Source organism: Tupaia chinensis, unplaced genomic scaffold (assembly GCF_000334495.1).
Source record: "Tupaia chinensis unplaced genomic scaffold, TupChi_1.0 Scaffold000527_1, whole genome shotgun sequence".
NCBI classification, from domain to species: Eukaryota; Metazoa; Chordata; class Mammalia; order Scandentia; family Tupaiidae; genus Tupaia; species Tupaia belangeri.
Genome location: NW_006160040.1, coordinates 2028707 through 2053682, shown reverse-complemented (window position 1 = coordinate 2053682; position 24976 = coordinate 2028707). Strand labels below are relative to the sequence as shown.

General features: G+C 40.2%; 1 protein-coding gene across 1 annotated transcript in view; it reads right to left on the bottom strand.

The window, feature by feature from the left end:
• The window catches only part of CRYBG1 (crystallin beta-gamma domain containing 1), a 71909-nt gene that overhangs the window by 32760 nt on the left and 14173 nt on the right, over window positions 1–24976 (bottom strand). The window contains exons 5-12 of the mRNA XM_027775113.1: window positions 24850–24968; window positions 19770–19935; window positions 16242–16381; window positions 6485–6611; window positions 4233–4268; window positions 2388–2545; window positions 1566–1692; window positions 1329–1474 (exon numbers count right to left, since the gene is read on the bottom strand). Of these exons, the coding sequence (XP_027630914.1) occupies window positions 1329–1474; window positions 1566–1692; window positions 2388–2545; window positions 4233–4268; window positions 6485–6611; window positions 16242–16381; window positions 19770–19935; window positions 24850–24968 (1019 nt within the window). The remainder of the gene's footprint in view (window positions 1–1328; window positions 1475–1565; window positions 1693–2387; window positions 2546–4232; window positions 4269–6484; window positions 6612–16241; window positions 16382–19769; window positions 19936–24849; window positions 24969–24976) is intronic.

Genomic DNA, 24976 nt, shown 5'->3' with positions numbered 1-24976 from the left:
TCAACAGAACCAATGTCGAATTATTCCATATAACCATTTATGAGTATCCTCACTATAAAAATGAGAACAGATACTGGCCTGGATTGTAAGGATAACCATGTAACTCCCTATCGTAGATAGTTGCTACTTTGGCCTATCTGGTGCCTGGGCCCACTCTGTGTGATGTTCCAGGGGAGCCACCAAACCTAATCTTATCTCCTTGGCTCCCATAGGATGGCCCCTACATGTTAGTTCCAGGGACGTGCACAGACCAGGGCAGAGCCAGCTCCCTGGTTACAGCGATCGGTTCAGGCATGTGCACATGACTCAAGCCAAAGTCAAACCTGGAACTTGGGAGAGAAAAAGCTCTCTTTCACCACACATAATGAGCTGAGAACAAAAGTCAGCTATGGCCACAAGGCTACTAGATGAAAAGGGCAAAAACCAACAGAGAAAAATGCCCAGTCAAGAGACAGAGATTGAGTTCTGAGGATGGTGTTAGATCTCCTGCATCAAGGCATACCTGACACAAAACGTTCTCTAAGACTTTACAGTTACAGAGGCCATTAAGTTCCACTTCTATCACTCGAGCCAGTTCAACTTGGCTTGCAGTCAATTGCATCCCGAAGAGATTTTACTGATTTTTCAATATATAAAAAAAGGAACTTGTTCTACCATTAATAAAGCACTCAGTTGCTAACTCCAGGTGGTACAGTGAAACAATGATGTTTCCGTGAAATAATAGTGGAGAAACACACAGGTATGGGCCCACAGGAAAATCTAATGGGACTCTGTCCCACCTCAGGTTTCTAATGTTAGATTACTACTATTGTTTCATTCCCATCATAAGAAATTCATAATTTTTTCACACACAACAGTAAAGGAAGTGGATCTGTAGATTTCCATCATGACAACCAAAAGCCTACTCACATATTACATATAAAATAGATTTTGCGAGAGATTTTTTAAAAGCAGTTATGAAAATGTCATGGCGTAAGTACTGAATGAATGACTTAATGTTTGGCTGCTGAAATACTTACCTATTTCATGCCTGCTCTGTGTTATAGACTCTTAATTTAACACCAACCAGGATGAAACCCTTGTTTAAAATCCCAATTGGGGGGCCAGCAGGTGGTGGGGTCGTTAAAAGTGCCGAATTCCCCCATGGTCGACCACCGTTCAAGTCCCAGACCTGGCAGCTTGCTTTCTCACTTTCCCTCTTTCTTTCTTTCTCTCTCTCTCTGTCTTTCTCTCTCTCTGTCTCTCTCTGGTCTAAATAAAGTTAATTATTTTAGTTAACTTTATTTAACTTTTTAATAAAAAAATCCCAGTTGGATTACTTTACTTACACACCACTCAGGACATTAATAGACTGTGTCTTCGTTCCATATCCAGTCTCCTTTAAGTTAGCAACAATTCCTAATACATCAATACTGGAACCTTTGGATCCAAAGTTTTTTTCACTGTACATTATCATGTGGGCATTCGAAAAATCCTGTTGAGAAAAAAATATTCACAATTCAAAGGCTAGATATTTATGATTCAAAAAAGGCTGAGTACTAGCCATTAGCTTTTCTTTAACTTACACCTAGTATAGGCCGTAAAGACTGAAGTTCTCCATTGTAACCTCCCCAGTCTTTCCAGTCCTTGTATTCTCCTTCTTCTAACAAATACTGATGACCAGCAAATCCAGGCTTCTCGTAAGCAACCCAACTGCAATAGAAAGAACATGGAGTAGTAATGTTTAGGTGTGCTAAGATCATTCCAATATACATAGTAGTTTGGATGACAGAACTACTTTGTGAAACAAATAGGTATAAAGCTAGATGTTAATTTAGGCATTTTCTGAAATGTAGGAGAATAACAGGATGGTGCTAAGAAGAGCCAAGACACACACATCTGTTCTGTGAAGGCGTGTAGGGGAGTGTGTAGGTGTGAGTGCACGCACGTGCGCCTGTGTGTGTCTGTGAAATAACTGAATCAAAGGATCTCAGTCAGTAAAACTGGATGACAAATAGTGATTAAAATGTTATGAATACTTTGCAATTTATAAGACAAATTTTAATATATTTTTCTTTAGGAAATGTGAGAAAGGTAACATGAAAAATATAAAATTCAGAAAGCAAATTATCAGTTCAGCAGATTGGAACGTAATTCTAATAAATAGATTGGAGATTTAGTCAATCTCAACAGGCCAGTTTCTCAGCCTGGCAGGTGGGCTGACTACCCCAGTCCCTCTAATGGCTTTCACAAGTCCAGGCCACAATCGGCTGAGAAGAACAGATACAGCTGTCAAAATTCACCATATCTTAGAGTCGGGAATGTTGTCTTTTGGAAGGCAGGGGCATATTTATTACTTTATTAAGGGGGAAAGGAAAAAGCCCTTACAGGTTACCCTGTCTACTTACATGCCTCTTAGAACCTTCATAGATCCCACTGACGGAAACGGTAGGCGGTCGTCCCCAGCAGTTTCTTCATTCTCCTCTCCCTCCATGATTAAACTACACATTTCTGTCTCTAGTGCCATACATTTTCCTTCAAAGGACGGCTTTTCATAAATAACCACCTACAGTAGAAATAAGATACCCAGTCATTTCTAAGAAGTAACTATCTCAACAGTTAAACATTCAATCAACCATTTAACATCACTAAGTTCTGGAACACAAACTAAAATTTTCTAATCATATTTTTTTTAAAAATCGTATTTTGTATGCTGTGATGATGCTCAGGGAATGAATAAATTAATTAATTTTTAAAAAATATTTCAGAAGAAAATTACAGTGCACTCGTCACCAGATTCTAGCATTGTCCATATTTTTAGTTTAAGGTATTTTGTGAATCAATAAAATGTGGATAAGAAGTTTAGTATGGGAGAGAGAGAAGGGGAAGAGGGAGGAAAAAAAAGTAAAAGTATGCTTAATTGACAAAAAAACGAGAAACTATTTGCTGCTAAGTTATAAAGTAATATCTTTGGCTTGACTGACATGCATACTATTTGTGCTGGCAAAAGAAATATTGCACACTGTCAAGATGAGATCAAATGTAAATAAATAAATTTTAAAAAATTAAAAATAAATAACGGAACCAGTAGATGGCATAGTGGTTACATTGCTGGAACCACTTGTTTGGTCAAATGTGGTTTGAGGCCAGACCCAGTGGCTACAAACATGCTGGGCTCCTGTCCAGGAAGAGAATGAAGAAGAAGGGATTACGGTGTGGCCATTCCCCCGGGGCGTGATTTCTCACTTTCTGTTTCTCTGTCTCTATCTCTCTAGAGAGCAAACACATCCTGTATAGCAAAATACTCTTCAAATAAATAAATAAATACATAAATAACACTATCTGATAATATAGGTTATTTAACAAAATCATGGGCATTTTTTTTTTTTTTTGATGTGGTATAGTCCAAGTAAATGTTAAAAGGAAGGTTTTAAATATTTGGTTTTTGCTCGCTATCTAAAACTGATGTTTAGAATTTCACTTAGGCTAAAACTAAGAAACCAAAGGATTTTAGAGTGGCTTTTTTTTTTTGGAGAGGTTTTTGCTATAGGGCGCATGCACTCGTAAGAAAGGCAGAGAGAGACAGAGAGATAGAAAGCAAGAAATCACCCCCTAGGGGGGATGGCCACGCCGCAATCCCTTTTCCTCCAGTCTCCTCTCGGGATCCTGGGCACGCATGCACATGTGCCCAGCGTGAGTTTTAAGCCACTGGGTCCAGGAATTGAACCGCAGTTGGCTACATGGGAGTTCAGAGACATAGCCATTATGCTAACTGCTGGTCCCTAGAGTGGCTTTAAAATTGAAAAAAAAAAAAAAAGAAAAGAAAACTATTGAATAAAAATATGTGACACAGATGTGGGAAATAGGAAGAGCAGAAACATTTTGGTGTAGGGAGAGCTTGTCGTGAAAAGAACAGTCTTTTTCTAGCTAAGAAGCAAGCAGCAACAGGCCCTGCAATTAGTTAGTACAACCACAAATGACAAATTTAATACAACAATGAACCTTTTGAGCCGCGGCTCATATACTCTTAGTGCTAATTCGTGCCGTCAGCATCATCTTCCAGCCGGAGATGACGGCACGTGTAAGCTGGACTGTTTTTGACTACAATCCGACTGGATGGAGGTTGACAGAGGAAGTCACAGAATATTATCTTCATGGTGATGGAGTGGGAATACAATTTTAAATATAAATACACATCACACACACACACACACACACGCGCGTGTGCGACACTCACACGTTTTATTTTTTACCTTTGGATCCGTAGGGAATTCAACTTTACGGCCACCCTGGTAAGAAAAATTACATAGTAAGGAAAATAGTTTCTCTTTGATACATCATCATTTTATAGTCCCCAGAGCGGTCTGTGGTAGGCCACTGACGACCCTTGCAGTCTGATTCTGTGTGGTTTGTTCTGACTCACCAGTGAGACTTCTAAAACCACCAGCAAAGCAGGTGAAGACCTGCAGCAGGCAGTCCAGAGCAGGTCTCGCATGGGTCTTCTACAAGCGAGATCTGCAAGTTAGGTGTGTTTAAACCAGTAACTTTTTTTTTAATCCCTGACAATTTTTCATAAAGTCCTTATTTCTCACTTTTCTTGGAAAACAGCTCTGAGACCTGACATCTCAGACAGCAACATCCACCTTCTGTGTGTCAGTCCGACACTGGGCTCACCCTCAGCTGGGACGGAGGCCCCAGGTGGCTGTCTCCACCACTCCCCGTGGTTCAGCTTCCAGGAGCCTCACTCCTAATTGCTACCTGGCCCTGGTGGCATCCAACTCAACAACCACGGCCTACACAACTGCTGAAGTTCACACAATACGATCTGGAGGACGCTTGGTGTAACAAACTATGAAAATCCCACAGGACGGGCCTATGGAGAGGTTGTTACCCTTGTATAATTAAAAGGCTTTTTTAAAATCCCTACAAATGTAATAGAACAATAAACCAGAGAAAAGATATTAAATAAAAATATTAAACAGGCCAAGAGATCAGCAGTGAGAAAGTCAGAGGTTATTTTCCACTAATATATCTTTAACAGTTTAAAATAAGAAGTCCGGCCAAAGACGCTCGTACGCACCAACGGCACTGTAATTATAAAGGAATAAAGGTGATTCGAGCAGCAACCTGAGCTTATACACCCAGGTAAGCACACTTTTCAAAAGTAACCTTTTTTAAAAGCTGTAAGCTTTACAGTTTTGTAAATAATCATTAAAAACTACTTTCAAGGCCAGCCAAGGTAGCTCTTACTAGTAGACACTGCTGAGGCCACACGGAGAGCCCAGGTTAGATGACCAGTCCACCCTAAAAGTGTCATACTCAGTCAGGAGGATCACGACACAGGGGACCCTGTCTTAAAAAAAAAAAAAAAAAAAAAAAAACCTGCTTGGAAACTTAGGGCAATTCTTTTAAATAGTCACAAGAGTAGCAAAACTTTGTTCTTTAAAGTGGATTTAATTTTTTTAAGTCCAGATCATGTGCAATTAAGACTAGAAAACATGCAGGTAACTAAATCAAATGCTTTGGCAGGAGGGATATTAAGATTTTTAATAATGTCTTCGTTTTCCAACTCATCTTAAGTGTACCCTAAAAAGTGGAGTTTCAAAAACAGGTTTTTAACAGGAGCCTCGTTCTCACCACAGGAGTTTACTCCAAGGCAGCACGACCGTGGCCAGCACGAAGGACAAGATCGAGCAGCCTGGCTCCTCTCAAAGCTGACAGAAGAGGCAAACTACAGGGATCGGTGGAGAAGCTCCAGCTCCTTTCTAAGGCGACTGCCTGGGAGGGCAACACTCATTTGTACACCCAATGCCAGCGCCTCCATCCTAGCCTCCCATCGCTCAGCTGGGCTGGTCCCCCGCACGCCCTCTCTCCCCAGTTCTACTCCCCAGCTCACACAGAGCTCCATCTAAAATAATCCTGCTCATTTTTAAGACCCAACTTGATTGATCTTGAAGCTTTCCTAATTTCCCCTCTTCTCTGTTAAGTCACCCACAAGTTGAAATTTTATTAACCTTTCTCCTGCTTTTCACAAACTTCTAATTCTTTACTTTCTCTGTTTATTTAACCTACACTGGGCTAAAGCTTTGGGCAGGTTTGTGGCTCTGCCAGGCTTAGGATGCCTTGTAGGCAAAAGACAGAGTCTTAGCCACATTTTTTAACCTGCAGCATCTAGCAAGTTATTATTTCTATTATTTCTATCAAGCATAGGTCCCATCTACTACAAACGACATGCTTTTTAAAAAAAAATTATTTATTATTTTTTTTTGTTTACTATTCTTCTTCAACTTGACCAGAGAGAGAAAGAGACAAAGAGAGTGAGAAAGCAAGCCACCAGGTCCAGGACTTGAACTGTGGTCGGGCATGTGGGAGTCCAACGCCTCAACCACCACACCACCTGCCAGTCCCTACATGCTTATTTTTAAAAAGCCAGTTTTATTGTTTCAAAGTTGCATCAAAATACCAACGTCAGGGCCTTTCAGGACACACCTTGATTTCCTCTTACCATTTTCAGAGGCCGCATGGATCCAATGTACGCTTCATCTGTGTCCCAGAAGGATAAGTCAGGGTATTCTCCAGGTTCCAGGACAAAAGGGAAACCATGGAATCCAGGGTTTTCATAAATCAGCCATCTAAACAGACACAAAGAAAGGAAAGAAATGGAGACAACTTATCACTTATTTTAGGTTTTCCTCCTGTCTGGTACACAGGAGCCCATGGATGAGAGAAACAAGAGGATGTGGACCCTGTGATACACACTCAGGCATTAGAATTGTGTTAGACTCTCAGAGGGATGAGCCAGGCTGTGCTACTCTTCATTTTTTTTTTTTTTTGAGAGGTTTTTGCTATAGGGCGTGGGCGCTCGCCAGACAGAGAGACAGAAAGTGAGAAATCACCCCCCAGGGGGTATGGCCATGCTGCAATCCCTTCTCCTCCATTCTCCTCTTGGGATCTTGGGCACACACACACACACGCCCGGCATGAGTTTAAGTCACCGGGTCCGGGACTCAAACCGCGGTTGACTACGTGGGAGTCCAGCAACATAGCCACTACACTAACTGCTGGTCCCTGTACTACTCTTCATTTTAAAAAATTTTTGCCAGAGGACATGTGCACTTGTCAGAGAGAAACAGAGACAGACAAGACAGGGAGAGGAGAAAGCACCCTCCAATGAGGTGGAGTCACACCGCAATCCCTTCTCTTCCGTTTCTCTATCCTGTTGGTATTTGGGGCACACACATAACATGCCAGGGTGAGGATCTGAACCATGTGGTCAGCCATGTGGGATCCGGCTCCCTTAACCACCATGCCAGGACCAGCACTGTGCTTCTCATCTTGATCTTAATTTTCTCCATGTGGGATCCAGCACCTCACCTCCAAGCCACCTGCTGGCTCATGACATAGGTATTTCTGACAGGGTCTCATGACATCAACAGCCCCCTGCCTCAGCCTCCCCGTTAGCTAGGACCACATGCAAATGCCATGCTCCTAGCCTTTTAGGTTAGGTTGGGAACTGAACCTGGGCCTCCCATCCTGCCCCAGCCACTGCACAGTGGCACGCTCCTACCTGTGTAGCTTGGCTGGGTCCTAAGTCTTTTTTTTTTTTTTTAATGGCAATTTATCTCATTACACAATTACTCAAAATCATCACTGTGAGCATTATTTAATGCACAGTGGTGTCCTCAGGGGCTCAGAAGGTCTACAGGGCTGCTCATTCCCAGACTGCAAAGCTTTTTGAGTTCTTAGTTGTAATTTTTATGGCTTTACAATACCGCACCCTTCTATCAGGCTTGTTAGCTGTCACTTCTGCTTTGGTCAGGGAACCAGCAGGCCCACTCTCCTATAAATGTGCTAAAAACCAGGAAACCAGCAAACCACACCTGTTAACTACTGCCCGTAAAAACTGCAACGTCTTGTAAATATCTTGGTTCCCAAGTGGGTTCTGGGAAGGCGAGGTTGTTGGAAAAGTGATTTTTCTATAAGAAATGTGCTAAAGTAGCCCCTTCACAGACAGTTCTTGGGGATCACTTAAGCTCTTCAACTCTTTCTTAGTCTGGCTAAAATACACCAGCTGGGGTGCTGCACCATGTTCCCCGGACACTATGCCAAGAAGAGTGTGGCCATAGACGAAATCTTTTACTAGCAAAATGGGTCTGATATGCCCCCTTAGCTTTTTTCTTATTTCTAATTTTGGCCCCAGGCACATTTTTGGTGATGATCTTGTTAAAGACTCCCCTGGATAAATCAGTAACTTCTTTAGAGTCACTGATTATACAGGGATTTACAATCAGAATACTTGTGATCTGTCAACACACATGAAGAATGCTGGGATGTGGGAGGCGGGGCTATACCAGTGGGGGGACAGAAACGAACCTGCAGTCAGGATAACAGTTAACAGGGAAGGGTGGAAGACTGGGGGAGGCATGAATGAGGGGCATCTGAGATGCTGCTTATAGTCAGTTTCTTGACTGGGGTGATGGTTACACTCGTGTAATCACTTTACGAAAATTCATTCAGCTCATACACTTAGGATCTGATATGTGCCTCTTTGAGCAAATGTTATACTTTGAAAAAATTTAAGAAGGGGTTGGCAGGTGGCATGGTAGTTAAGGCGCTGGACTCCCACATGGCCGACCACGGTTTGAGTTCTGGACCTGGTGGCTTGCTTTCTCACTTTCTCTCTCTCTCGCTCTCTCTCTGGTCATGTAAAAAAATAATGAATAAAATTTAAATAAAATAATTTATTTTTAAGTTAAAGAAGAAAATAGGCTTGTGTTTTAAATACCACCATAATGCCCCTAAACCACAAGAAAATGGAGGCTAAGAATGGAGCACTTTAAACTTCCTTATGATTAAAGCATGAGTTAAGGGACCAGGAGATGGCTTAACAGTTATGTCACCGGACTACCACGTGGTCAAGTCCCAGACCTGGTGACTTAGAACTCATGTTGGGCGCATGTGCACCCATGCCTAGGAACCCGAGAGGATAATAGAGGAGAAGGGACTGTGGTGTGGCCATCGCCCTGGGGGGTGAATTTCTCACTTTCTGTCTCTGTCTCTCTGGTGAGCACGTGTACCTTACAGCAAAAATTTCTTTAAAACAAAAAAAGCGTGAGTTAAGAATACCTTATATACATATATTTTTAATTCCATTTGTTATTATTATCTTTAATTTGACCAGAGAGAGAAAAAGGGAAAGCGAGAAAGCAAGCCACCAGGTCCGGGTTCGAACTTCCATTGGCCATGTATGTGGGAGTCCAGCACCCCAATCACCATGCTACCTGCTGGCCCCGCCTTACATATTTTTTGAAGCTCAGATCTATCATAGGCACACAGCCTGTGGGTTTTATATCCTAACTAAATAAACGCAGCTCCATAATAAATTATGTTTGTAAGCTAACAAGTCAAAGAAGACATTGAAGTCTAACTCCTTCAGAAGGGAATGGGCTTGATTTTTGATAAACAGAGTCCATAAATAGTGGGTTCTGGGATTCTGAAATGATGTGCACCTCAGAACCCTCTACATTAAATCTTCCCTTTCATACTTTGAGTTCTGAGGAGAGTTATTCATCTGCTACTAAAATTTTCACTTTTGTTGAAACATGTGGGTTAGTCACATAACATTTATACAAGGAAGGTGATCTGGAATACAGGGAAATTTGTTAAAAAGCTGAACACATAGGCTGACATATTTGAAAAGACAGCTGTGCTGGGAGTCCTCCCTCAGCAAGGTATGAGGGCCTGCCGTGAAATGCAGACAGACAGTCAGGAATGCTGGGTGGACTTCGGAATTTGAAAACAAAAACAGGGCGTGATTAATTTTTCCTAAATTCTGTTCCAACAGGATATATTATTTATAAGGTGATCAGAAGAGCGAGAAACGATCTTCAGGCAGTTCTAAAGGTGCTCTTTTATTTTCCCATGTACTTGGGTAATGAGTTTTGCCCACATACATAAAACATAACAAATGCGTACATAGAAATGAATGCTGCTGAATAATAACAGCCATCTTTACACTCAATCAAATCATTTGTATAATTGCTCTCTTAGAAATGTCTTTAGAAACACATGAAAGCAATTAGTTTTATCTTGTTCAGTTGTTCTTAATCCAAAAGGGTACAGCACTTCCAGCTGCATCCTAAGTCTCATTCCCCAGACATGGCTGCACGTGAATGCTGGCTGTTGACAGAAGCCAGCTGGAGAGTCAAAAGATCAAATATGAATACACCAACTTTGCGGTTGTTCAAAAGAGGGTAGGCTGTGAGTCTCAGAGTGGGAAAACATACCTTTACAAAGGAGAGATGGGAGGCACTACTTTAACCGAGCCATCAGATGCTGTCTCATTAGTGGGTCCCCTGGCTACACATGCCACCTGATGTGAGGCAACACAGAGACATAGCGCTATAGGAAGTATCTTGCCCAAATCCTTGTCCAATCGTACCTTGGACCTAGCTCCTGGTATATGGAAAGTTCAGGTCATAGAGGAACAAACTAAACAGTATCATGAGGAAACACTCAGACAAATCCAGAACGTGGCACATTCTCTAAAGACAGTGGGCCTGAGCACTTGAAACAGTCTGAGTTGGGAAATAAAGATGAAGGTACTAGGCCGATCTGATAGCTCAGCAGTGAAGGGAGCGAGATCCCTCACGGCTGACTGCAACGCGGATCCAGGCCCTGGCAGCTTGTAAAACAGGCTATGACATGATCACCCCCTTGTGGCATGCTTTCTCACTTGTTCTCTCTCTCTCTCCCCCTTTCTCTCTGCCTCTCTGTGGTGAATGCATGTGCCCTATTGCAAAATTAAACAAACAAAAAAAACATGCTGAACACTTCTACATGCCCCAAATCCTGATGGAATGAAGAAGTGGAGTAAAAGGGATTGCCACAGGGCCACGCCCCACTCAGAGGTGCTTCTCCCTCTCTCCTCTGTATCTATAGTGAATGCACTCACCCTCTAGCAATTATATATATATATATATACACACACACACATACACTATAAATATTATATATATAAATAGTATATATACACACTATATACACATATATAGTATATATATATAGTGTGTATATATATATGTATGTATATATATATAATGTAAAAAGTATATTTTTAGAGAGTAAAAAAGGGACTTAGAGACACAGAAACATCAAATGCAATTATATGAACCTTGACTGGATCCTGAATAGAAAAAAAAACAAATATATAAGAAACATTCCTGAAGCAACTGGAAAAATGTGGTTATGGTCTATAGATCGGAGGTTAGCAGAGACATATTTTTCATTTTCTTAGGTATGACAGTGACAGCTATGTAGGAGCAGGCCATTATAAAGAGAGTCAGGTTGAAGTATACAGGAATGAAGGATCATAGTATCTTCTACTTACTTGCAAATGCTCAGAAAAAGAAAACCCGAGTATGACAAAATGTTACTTACTAAATTGAAGTGGATGATATGTGGGGATTCACTGAACTCTTCTTTCTTTGTTTCTGTATATTTGCAAAACTTCGTAATAAAAAGAAGGGCTCTAATAGCTCTGATACACTCCACAGTAAAAGCACGCAGTGGATACTGCATATCAAGGGAAAAAGAGTAAAATACAGACATACGCCACCTGGGTAGCCTTCGGAGAGCGGCTCTATGTGTGAAAAGGTCAGAGGGTGGGGGTCAGGGAGGGCCGCAGTGGGCTCTGCAGCAGTGCTGGCAATAGTCCAGGCATAGGTCTAGGCAGTTGTGTGGTGAGCACTGGGGGTTTACTATTAGGCTTTGTAACTCCCACATATGCATATATTCTTCTGTATATACCAATTTTTTTTTGGAGAGGTTTTAGTTGTAGGGCACATGCTCTCGCCAGAAAGACAGAGAGATAGAAAGCAAGAAATCATCCCCCAGGGGGGATGGCCACTCTGCAATCTCTTCTCCTCCTTTCTCCTGTCGGGATCTTGGGCACGCACATGCACGCACACGCGCCTGGCATGAGTTTAAGCCACCGGGTCCAGGACTCAAACCGCCATCAACTACATGGGAGTTCAGCAGCATAGCCATTACGCTAACTGCTGGTCCAAATATTTTGTAGTAAAATGAGGAAAGATTGTTTTGGCCATTGAAAATGTCCCTTAACAGGTCAGCCAGTGACTTGGTGGTTGAGGCGGCTGGATTCCACACAGCCTACCATAGTTGAGGTTCCAACCTGGCAACTTTAAAAAAACGCTGGGTGCAAAAGCACACATACTCCAAATGCTGAGAAAAGCATGAGGAGAAGGTATTGTGGCGTGGCCATACTTCCTGGAGTTGTTTTTTTAATTTTTCTTCTCTCTCTTTTCATCAACACAGGTACCCCAAATGTTCAAAAAAATAAAAACAAAAACAAAAACAAAACAAACAAAACACAGTATGTCCCTTGACTTCAGAACACTTACATCTTGCTACGTGTTCTGTTAACAACTAACCCTAGTCTGGAGAAAGTAGACACAGTCTTTTTTCCTTGGTTAAATGATAGTGTTGGACCAGATCATCTTTATGCTTCCTTTGAGGTTCTAGAATTCTAATTTTTGTATATTAGAAATATATCTCTCTGGGCCAATAGGTGGCACAGTGGTTAACGTGCTGGACTCCCACATGGCCGACCACGGTTTGACTCCTGGACCTACCAGCTTGCTTTCTCACTTTCCCTTTCTCTCTCTGGTCAAATTAAAAACAATAATAATAAGAAGAACAACAAATAAAATTAAATAAATAATTCAAATATATATATATGTGTGTGTGTGTGTGTGTGTGTATATATATATATATATAATCTTCCTAAATAAGAAAATAAAAATGACACTCCACTTCACCTTGGGAAAATGAGTGCCAAGATTAGCTACCTGCTTAAAACAAAGGCTTAAATACAGATTCTACTTGACAGACTGAAAGGCAAATTTAGTTTTAGCAATTACTCATTTCCTCAAATAAGAATCAGCTCAGACAAGTAATACCCTTCTTTCGTGTATGTGTAGAAGGGTCTAATCTGTAGTGAATGGGCCTTGGAATAAATTGCCAAATGGAACCTTAAAAAGTGCTCCCCACACCAACAACTTCTAGGGGGAACAGATGCCATTTGACCAACAGATGCAAAACAAACATATTGGTTAAATCCTCTCAAGTCATTAAGACTCTCCTTGGAGAGCTATATAAACACTAATAACCCGGCCCCTAAGCTCACCCCAACGAATAAGCCCAAACATTAAATTGACATCCAAGACACCTTTATTCTCATGACAACAAAGATAAGCAGAAAAAAGACGTTTATCACCATGCAAGCCCATCATAAACAGAAAGCTACGGCAGACCTGTAACCACCACCTCTGAGGCCAGGCTGAACTTACAGCCAAGGTACCAAACACGCAAGTGCAGCTCACTACGCTTCAACATAGCCCAAGCCTGAGTCATAAAACCTCCCAGACACTGAGATTAAAATATTATGCCAGACGCCTTTTTCGTTCTTTTCTGGGGGAAGTGATGTTTCTGAACTTAACCAGCACTTTGAAAAAAGTACAGAGATTCATTGGACGTGAAAAAATTAAAGGCAACAAGAGATGGAGGCATTTTCTCTTGCTTCGATTCCTCTCAATCTCTATACAAGTGCCTTAGGCTCAGCCCGTGGCTTCTCCTTATAAATACACTCACTGCCCTTGGGACCGTGTTTTGCCCTGGGACTAAACCTGCCGTGGTTGGAATACCTTCTCCACGCTGATGACTACTGCATTTCCTCATTCAGCCTCTCCCTTGAAGCTCCAGCCTCATGTACCCAACCACTTCCCCGCCCTCTCACTTGAACTTGGAGTTGTCATCACAGAAGTACCCTGTCCAGAACTGAACGTCTAAACTGCACTCTTTTCCAGCCAAGTCTTCTCCATCTCCATGTAAGCTGGGGGCTCCAAACCCTGGCTGCTTCTCGGCCCTCTACGTCTCACATACAACCCGTCAGCAAATGCTGTCGGTTCTGCTTCAAAATGCATTCAATGTCTGACCATTTCCCACCACCACTATCACATTGTCTCAGCCACCATCGCCTTTTGCCTATGGATTGCAATTGCCTCCTGACTGGTTGTTTTGCCTCTTCGTGGTTTAGTTTCTACACAACAGTCAGAGTGATGCTTCTAAAGTACATGTTAGAGCAAAATTCTCCCATGATTTCGTTTGCCATTTAGAGTAAATCTCAACTCCCCTCCCCATGGTTAAAAAAAATTATTAAGGTAAATAAGATGCCTGTCCTAAAGGCAAATAAATTAATAAATGAGCAAATAGTCATAAAGGAGGTATCTAATTCTCACTTTCCTCCCCTCTAGAAAGCCTCTGAATAAACTGATAATTGTCCTTCACTTTAATACCTCCTATGTAAGAAACTCTCTACCTGACAAGGCAGCCCACTTCCATTAACTACTGTAACTATTAGAAAGTTTTTCACAAGGCCAAATTAAAATCTACCTCTTGGGGTCAGCAGCAGTGGTACAGCAGTGATGCAACATTCTGCAATGCTGAAAATGTCTCAGGTTCACCTCCCAAGGTCTCCCTGTGCACACCGGGCATGTGTGAATGCCCGTGATCCAGGCTGGCTGAGACTGGGATAGACTATGGTGCAAGACCCTGTTGGGGGTGTCTGTCTCTGTCTCTCTCTAATGGAGGAAGTAAAATAAAACAAGCTTAAAAGCAAATCCGCCTCTCTAGTTTCTACTGGTGTTTCCTAGGACCTCCTATGAAATAGCAGAGAACAGGTCTAATTCCTCTTCCATGTGATCGACTTTCATCTATTCAAGAATGGCTGCCACCCCAAGTCCAAGACACAATAGTCATGTTTCTTATGAAGTTGTCCAGAAATTTTAGTTCCTGATTTCAGAGGACCAAAGATCAGACCCTGTGATCTCTAATTTACCAAAATCCTACATTCTGCACAATCAATCGTTTTCCCAAAATAAGAACAACAGCAAACCAAGAGTTTTAATAATTATTAGAATTCAAAAGACATGATTAAGCAGTGCCTTATCATTCACTGCAGAGACATTCTAAAACACTTTATGGGCAGACTATAAACATTTTTAACAGCATATTTCATTCCAAATTTTAAAAACTTATGAGCATTTATATATATGAATATTTATAAGTCATAAATATATTAGGTTGTCTGCAAAGTCATGACATATTTCTATGCAAAAATGTGTCATGACTTTCCCAACAATCACCACTGAATATATTACACACTTCAGAAAACATACACAAAAATAAAACCTGGAGAAGTTTTAAATAAAATGTAAAGAACGTTCGTGTGGGTTTTTTCCCCTGCATCTCAGTGGACGTCACTCAAGTCCTGGACTATGCTCGGCACTTACAGACCACATTCTCGACTACTGCAGTTTGCACTTCCTATGCTAATCTCTCCCCTATCTGAGATATCCCCATTTCCTTCAAAATAGTCCAGTTCTTTCCTGCGATTTGTGAAACCAATATCCTAGGGGCTCTGGGCAGCATTGTGTGACTATGTTAAAGGAAGTAACCACCACGTGTGTTTTGGCTTCCATCCCGCACATGCTCTGAACGCCCTCCCTGCAATCTGGTGTGATTTGTTACTCTGAATGAACCAGGTTCCTCTGTGATTAGGGAAGACCCTACATTAAAAACTGCAGTTTCCCCTCCAACACACCCTCTAATACATCACTATTGTTTATCAGAGAGGTGAGTCATAGGCATATAGGTGCAGAAGAATCAGAATTTGAGTCTACTTTACGGCATCACGGCACGGTAATGCACTGCTCAGGAGAAAGGAGATCCCACATGGCAGTTGCAGTTCAGAACTCCCGCCCAGGGGACCTGAAACACACTGGGCAGCACATGAGTGCAGAGGAACTGGTGGGTGGAGACTGGAGGAAGGGGACTGCAGAGGGACCAGACCCTGTAGAGGGCGCTCATCCCTCTCGCGCGCTCTTTTTTTCTCATGAAATAGAGCATATGCTCTAGCGTGAATAAAAATATTAAAAATTTAATATTATATTAAATTATATCATATACTATATAAAATTGTGTATTTTGTATTTTATAAAACTTTTTTTTGTAGAATATAAAAATTTTAATACAATAAATGTTATGTGTCTAATTAAAAAGACACCTTTCAGTCAGTACTTACTTGACAGGACAACAAATCAGAGACAGAATGTCTTAGGTCCTCTTTCCAGTACTGCACTCAGGACAAACTATTAAAACTGTATCTGAAATAAAATACTTACGTGCCCCAGTGCACTTTAATGGAACAAGTCTTCTGCATTACACCAAATCCTTGCATTTCTTCAGTATCATCGAAGTAGGAATTTAGGATTCCTAACCCTTCTGGTTCCGTAAATAGGTCAATTTGACTAATTCTGTAATCCTGAGAAAACACACACACATGTACACATAAATATATATGTATATATATATATATACATGCATAATAATGACACCATGTATTTAATGCAATAGTAAGCTAATTATTCCTTTTCTTGCAACTAATTAAAATGAGCTTTACATACACACATTTCACAGTTCAAAAAATCACTTTCCTGTTTTCACCAATGACTTATTAATATGGGGAGACTTCAGAAGTTGTAGAAAATGGGGCCAGCAGGTGGAGTGGTGGTTAAGGGCGCTGAACTCCCACATGACTGACTGCAGTTCAAGTCTCGAACCTGGTGGCTTATCTCATAACAAGCATTTTCCATGAGTCTTATGAGGACCCTCTTGAATACTTCTTTTGGGACCTACACACTGCTTTAGTCATATATCTCAAGTTACATTCGAGCAAGGATCACCAGAAATGTATTTTACTCAAGCTTCAGGCCATGTTTCTGTCTCTCATACTCTCCTAGCTTTCCTTGGTCACAGGAGCTTTGGTTGCTAAGCTGTGAAACAAGTCCTGAGACTCTGGTCTATAGAATGGCTGCACTGCAGTCTTCTGCCACTGTTGCTTTGTGCCTTTGAGTCCTCAGTGGTAACTCTCTTTGACCATGACTAAACTTGTGTGGTATTGGTTTGGTGTCAGTTGTAAAGATGAAAGCATACATTCTTGGTGATTTACAGATCTCTGTGCTCGGTCACTGTTCCATGACCTGCACATCCATGGTCCATCAGACACTCTTTAAAAGGCCTCTCCTGGTTGAGTGTCTAAGCATTAACCAAATATTGATCAAACCTTCTCTATGCTGCCAAGCGAGGTGTACTGAGGCACAGATGAAATATTAACATTTGGGCCAGTTCAGGCACGGTTCTTTCTTTAAAGGAGCAACTCTAAAAAGGTGACCTTCGTGAATATATGTTGTGACTTGTGTTTCATGTTTCAAGAAACAGAGTACACAACTATAAGGAAAATATAATTTGTGATACATTGGGAGCCATAAATGTGTTTCTACCCTTTAAAATAACATAAGTCAGAAAAAGTTAACCAAAGGAAATAAATCAGGAAGTTACAAATTGTTCAATAAACAAAAATGTTCACATGGCATTATTTAAAACAGTAAAAAACTAGAAACCTTCAGATCCAGGAAAAGAAGAAATAAACAATAAATGATAGCCCTTTATTTGCATACTAAATGATAAATAACACATCATTTCAATGGAATATGATGCTCTGCTAAACCTCAAAAACTATGTTGTAACACGAAAAGCATTTGCTGTATTAAGTCTGCTATTATCAGGCGAGGGAGGAGAGCTTTTTAACTAATATGCATCATTTCCCTTATTCTACCTTTCTAAATACATCCAAATCCTCACCCCAGATTCTGATACCTCCCCCAGCTGCAAAATCATTAAGAGATGTTACCCATAGGAGTGTGATCTTGAAGAAAACTGTGGGATTAAGAACCACAGTGTTCAATGAAAAAAGTAGAACACTGTACCTATATTATGATTATAACTATAGAAAAATCAGATTAGGGGACCAGCAGATGGCATGGTGGCTAAAGCATTAGACACTCCCACATGGTCGACCACAGTTTGAGTCCTGAACCTGGTGGCTTGCTTTTTCACTTTTCCTTTCTCTCTCTGTGTTTTTCTCTCTGGTCAAATTAAAATGAATGAATGAGTAAATAAAATAAAATTAATTCTTAAAAAGAAAAAGAAAAATCAGATTAGAATATGGCTAAGGGAACCAGCAGTTAGCATAATGACTATGTCGCTGGACTCCCACGTAGTCGACCGCGGTTTGTGTCCTGGACCCAGTGGCTTAAAACTCACGCCAGGCGCATGTGCGTGCGTGCCCAAGATCCCGAGAGGAGAATGGAGAAGAAGGGATTGCGGCGTGACCATCCCCCCTGGGGGGTGATTTCTCGCTTTCTGTCTCTATGTCTCTCTCTGTCTGGCGAGCGCACGCGCCCTACAGTGAAAATCTCTCCAAAAAAAAAAAAAAGAATATGGCTAAGAGGGCTTACAGAACTAGAAAAAATAATGACATAGTAATATTCATATGATTTATAGCGATATTCATATAATTTTTAAAAAATTGCCTTATTACCCTATTACTTAAGCAATAAATAAAACCTAGAGGTAAAACAGTCCACTAACAAGGATATTTTGAAAAAGGATTCCTAATGTTTTATGGCTTGTTACATTATGTGCTTAAAACTGTTAGAACATAAATCATTTAGGACACCAATGATCACGTAAGTCTGTCAGAAATGTTGACCCAGGAAAGGTGATGCTTTTGTCTGCCAAGAACTTACTCATTCTTACTCATTCTCACTTTAGAAGCTCCTTTTTCTCTCTCATACCTTGACACATCTCTATTACACAAACTTGAGGCTTTAATTCTGCATTTGGAAGACACCATTAACTACATTGAAAAGTGGAGAATCATCAGCTGTGAAAAGCTACAAAGGCACAGATTCCAATAGCACCTTCCTCATCAAAAAATAAGGAATTAATAAAATTTATCCAATCCAAAGAGTGGCCTCAAATGCATAAAATAATATTTTTTAAACCCATATGAAACCCCAGAGTGGAACAACTTTCGGATTATTTATGTTTCCAAAATAGAATGCCTTTAAATCACTCAGACTTTATACAGCAATGGAAATTAAGGGAAAAAAACAAGTAAGAGAAAAATCTGTTCATATAGATCTCACCAAACCAGGTTAAATGCTTGGAGTCCTGGGCACCGAGGCCAAAAAAAAAAAAAAAAAAAACACCACACACACATAGTGAGCACATGCCTGAAAAGAGAATTGAAGAAGAGGAGACTGTTTTCTCATCCCTCCCCCAATCTCCAGTGAGCACATATACCCTTTGGCAAAATTAAAACAGAAAAAAGAAAACAATCAGGTTTTTAGGTAAAATACGTTTGAAAGATGAGAAAAGGAGGCCAGAAATAAAATATTTACCTTAAGGATTTACTGCTAAAAAAATATTTAACCAATTAGAATTCATTTCTAAGTGAAGTAAACATACATAAATTATTGAAAATATATCCATAAAGCACCAATTTTTTAAAAGGATTATTTATTTATTTAATTCCATTTGTTTTTATTATTTTTCAATTTGACCAGAGAGAGTAAGAGAACAGGAAAGAGAGAAAACAGGCCACCAGATCCAGGACCTGAATAGTCAGCCACGCAGGAATCCAGTACCTTTAACCACCACACCACCTGCCGGCCCCAAGCACCAAATATTTTTCACATTTCACTTATTTCATAAAATGAACATTCCTTTTAAAGTAAGACTCATCTCTGGCATTCAATAAATATTTGCTTGATGAATGAATGAAATCCAGTTTTACCATAACCTACCTTGACTACATGTCTGATTGAACCAATCACCAGAGGCTTATCAGACTTTACTTCCTCATTTCTTTCCAAAATATCTTCTATACCCCAGAGGTCAGAGAGTTCCATTTCTCCTTCTTCTAAAGGAATAGAGTGTCCTTCAAAATTTGGTTTTTCATACAAAATCCAACTAAGAATAAAACACAAAAATATCATTAGCCAGTCTTGATGAGAGAGGTTTTGATTACTCTAATATTCTGGCTAATAATGACTAGATATGTGGTGTGTTAGAAGTCAATTCTCAAGCAATTCAAATAGCATGAACTCTCCCTAAACTAAAGCTTTACTGGGCACAAGTAAGGATAATTTAAGAACTAAATAAGGATCTCAGAGAACTTTTGCGTTAGCAATAAGAACTCACAGAGCTACTAGTGGTCTAGACATGCCAGTTAGTGGAGACCTGCAGATGATGTCAGACAAACTGGAGTCTACTGTAGTGTATTTTTTCACTCCGTATATGCTTTGCAAACATTTCTCTAAGAGGAATCTTAACTTATATTTAGACATTTAGAGTCATACTGATGAACATGCTGATACAAAGAACTATTTGCTTGTTAATGGAAAGCATTTTAACAATGTTCTTCCCAACAACAGCCAAACACTAAAGAGAAAAACCTCATGTCAACATACCACAACACTGCTCTTAAGTGTTTATGCTTTCACCACAAAAAGCCAAACTAAAGTTCCAAAAGAAAGGAAAAAACACTGTTATATTAAAATCAAAATCATTACACAAAGTTTGTTCTTAGTGCAATTTTCAGTCTTCAGATTTAAGCATAAAAGCAAATTCTATTTTTCTAATGAATATGTGGAATATATACAAAAGTATATTAAAATGTCTAAAAATCTAATAGGAAAGATAATACATACTTTATAAAGTGGAGACCAAAAGAAAAGTTTACTAATTTTTTAGCTCATAAATATCTAGAGTTATCCTCTTTATAGCAGTCTCGCTTTCCCCGTAAGAGATGTATTTTAGATCCCCAGTAGCTGCCTGAAACCTTAGTTAGTATTAAACCCTATGTATACTATTTTTTTCCTACAAATAAACACCTGTGATGAAGGCTTTTTCTTTAAAGATTTATTTACTTTTAATTTTATTTATTATCATTATTCTTCAATTTTTACCAGAGAAAGACAGACAGAGAGAAAGGGAGAGTGAGAAAGCAAGCCACCAGGTTCAGGACTTGAACCGTGGACGGGCATGTAGGAGTTCAGTGCCTCAACCACCATGCCACCTGCTGACCCCTGTGAAACTTAATTTATACAACAGATTATTTGGTGAGATTATTAGCAGTTATAACTATAGTAATAGTTATTATTTTAACTAATGAAAAAATAGAACAATTGTTACATTATGCCAAATAGAACCGTTTTAACAGTACTCTTGCACTTTGGGCCATTATTAAATGAAATAAAGCTTCTGGAAGAAGCTTTACTACTAGTTTAAAGCTGCTGTACTACTACAGTTGATCTGAGAACCACGAGAGCTGCTAAGTGACTAAGTGGGTGGCAGGAAGGGAGCTTTACAAAGACATGACTCATGTCCTGGGTGAGACAGAGATGGATGGCATGAGATTCCATCACGCAACTCAACACAGCATGCAAGTTAAAACTTATGAATTGTTTATTTCTCTTTCTTTCTTTCTTCTTTTTTTAGTTGCCAGAAGGCATATATGCTTATCAGAGAGAAAGAGAGAGAAGAAAGCACCCTGCAAGGGCCGTGGTCACACCACAATCTCTTCTCCATTTTTCCACCCTGTTGGGATTTGGGGCACCGCAAATATGATCTAGCATGCTTTTAAAGCTGCCAGGACCAGGACCTGAACTGCAATTGGTCATGTAGGATCTAGCTCCCTTAACCAGTAGGCTATGAAGCCAGTTCATCAATTGTTTATTTCGGGAGTATTCCATTTAATATTTTCAAATCACAGCTGACAATGGGTAATTGAAACCCAGGAAAACAAAAAACATTTAAAGGGAAACTACTGTATCTCAAACAAGTTTATAAATAGTTATCAAAGAGAAGTGCTATGCCAGACCAATGATAAAAGAAAAGTTTACTAATTTTTTAGCTCATAAATATCTAGAGTTATCCTCTTTATAGCAGTCTCGCTTTCCCCGTAAGAGATGTATTTTAGATCCCCAGTAGCTGCCTGAAACCTTAGTTAGTATTAAACCCTATGTATACTATTTTTTTCCTACAAATAAACACCTGTGATGAAGGCTTTTTCTTTAAAGATTTATTTACTTTTAATTTTATTTATTATCATTATTCTTCAATTTTTACCAGAGAAAGACAGACAGAGAGAAAGGGAGAGTGAGAAAGCAAGCCACCAGGTTCAGGACTTGAACCGTGGACGGGCATGTAGGAGTTCAGTGCCTCAACCACCATGCCACCTGCTGACCCCTGTGAAACTTAATTTATACAACAGATTATTTGGTGAGATTATTAGCAGTTATAACTATAGTAATAGTTATTATTTTAACTAATGAAAAAATAGAACAATTGTTACATTATGCCAAATAGAACCGTTTTAACAGTACTCTTGCACTTTGGGCCATTATTAAATGAAATAAAGCTTCTGGAAGAAGCTTTACTACTAGTTTAAAGCTGCTGTACTACTACAGTTGATCTGAGAACCACGAGAGCTGCTAAGTGACTAAGTGGGTGGCAGGAAGGGAGCTTTACAAAGACATGACTCATGTCCTGGGTGAGACAGAGATGGATGGCATGAGATTCCATCACGCAACTCAACACAGCATGCAAGTTAAAACTTATGAATTGTTTATTTCTCTTTCTTTCTTTCTTCTTTTTTTAGTTGCCAGAAGGCATATATGCTTATCAGAGAGAAAGAGAGAGAAGAAAGCACCCTGCAAGGGCCGTGGTCACACCACAATCTCTTCTCCATTTTTCCACCCTGTTGGGATTTGGGGCACCGCAAATATGATCTAGCATGCTTTTAAAGCTGCCAGGACCAGGACCTGAACTGCAATTGGTCATGTAGGATCTAGCTCCCTTAACCAGTAGGCTATGAAGCCAGTTCATCAATTGTTTATTTCGGGAGTATTCCATTTAATATTTTCAAATCACAGCTGACAATGGGTAATTGAAACCCAGGAAAACAAAAAACATTTAAAGGGAAACTACTGTATCTCAAACAAGTTTATAAATAGTTATCAAAGAGAAGTGCTATGCCAGACCAATGATGTTTTTTTTTTTTTTCAAGAGAGAGTCTTGCACATGTTCTCTTTCTCCTTTCTTAGCCACCCAAGGTAGTGGGATCACAGATGCATGTCACTGGGCAGGGCCTTTAGGCTGGACCAGAAATGAACCCGGGCCTCCTAGGTGGTACCAGCCTGCAAGACATAGCATCTAAATAGCCAGCACACACCACTGCAGCTGGACCAGGAGTTTCTTCCGTTTTTTTTTTTTTTAAGTTTTGCTATAGGCTGTATGAGCTGCTAGAGAGACAGAAAGAGGAAATGAGAAATCAGCCCTTTGAGGGGATAGCCATGTTGCAACCCCTTCTCTTCTATTCTCCTCTAGGGATTATGAGACAACATGTGCACATACCCAACATGATTTTCAAACTGCCAGATCTAGGACTTGAACCATGTAGTCAGCCATGTGCGATCTAGCTGCCTTAATCACCATGTCATCTGTTGTCACAATACATGATTTTTTTTTTAAAGTGAGATTTTTCACTATAAGGTGTACTTCCTTGCCAGAGAGACAGAGACACAGAACGCAAGAAATCACAGCCCGGGGGATGGCCATGCTGCAATTCCTTCTCCATTCTCCTCTCAGGATTTTGGGCATGTACGCACATATGCCCAGCATGAGTGTTTAAAACTGCCAGGTCCAGGACTCAAACCATGGTCGACTACATGGGAGTCCAGCAAGGTAATCATTATGCCATCTGCTGATCCCAATACAACTTTGTTTTAAAGTTGCTTTTCTTTATTCAATTTCTAATATATTTCCAAGATGCAATTAAGCTGATAAAACAACTTTAGAAGCCATCAAATTATATTTATATTTTCACCAGTTTCTCTACTTAATCAAAACTATCTTTTATCAAAAAATTGGAAAGTAAATTAAATTTGAGGCTTGTCCTTCACAGAATTGTCATCAATAAGTTAACAAAAATGTCTTTCCTTACAGATGTTTTAAGAGTCACATCTGGCCCATCAACTGACTAGTGTAATTCTTACCAATCCTATTTACAACTCACTGACCAAAAGCATATTATGAACCTGATATATAATTAATCCAAAACAACGCTATGTGGGGATAGATAGGAAAAAGAAGCTTGTTCTGCTGCACTTTTTAAATTTTTCTACTATAAACTTGTATCACTACGATGGTCAGATACATAATTAAAAATATTTCTTAAATATGAATCTTTACTTGACTATGAGTTATATTTTCTGCACTTCACATTGCTAAAGGCATAATGTTAAATAAGTAGTAAGGACCAAAAGGGGCCAGATGTGGCACAGCAGTAAAACTCGATGCTCTGGGGAACCAGCGGTTAGCGTGATGGCTATGTCGCTGGACTCCCACATAGTCGACCGCGGTTCGCGTCCCGGACCCGGTGGCTTAAAACTCACGCTGAGAGCGTGTGCGTGCGTGCCCAAGATCCCGAGAGGAGAATGGAGGAGAAGGGATTGCGGCATGACCATCCCCTCTGTGGGGTGATTTCTCGCTTTCTCTCTCTATGTCTCTCTCTGTCTGGCGAGCGCACGCGCCCTATAGTGAAAACCTCTCCAAAAAAAAAAACTCGATGCTCTGTGAGGCTGACCCACACAGGAAGATTCTGGATTCACATCTGCATACCTCACTGAATACACAGGCACTTACATGCCCATCATCTGGGGCTGGCCGAGGTGGGGAGTGGATTGTGGCCTCCAGACCCCGCTGAGGATGCTGTCTCTTATTTCTGTCTTGCTCAAGTAGAAAGTAAATCAAAAAACTTTTTGGAAAGGTTAGTAAGAATGTAAAACACAAACACCATTCACTTGAAAGTGTCATTCTTACCATCCTCTAACAACTTTCACAACGATCACTGGAGACAAGCTCCAAGAACTGCAATCCTGAATGTCACTGAACACTTCAATGCACTTCTCAGAGACATCGGGTTCACTAAATATCACCACCTGTAGGG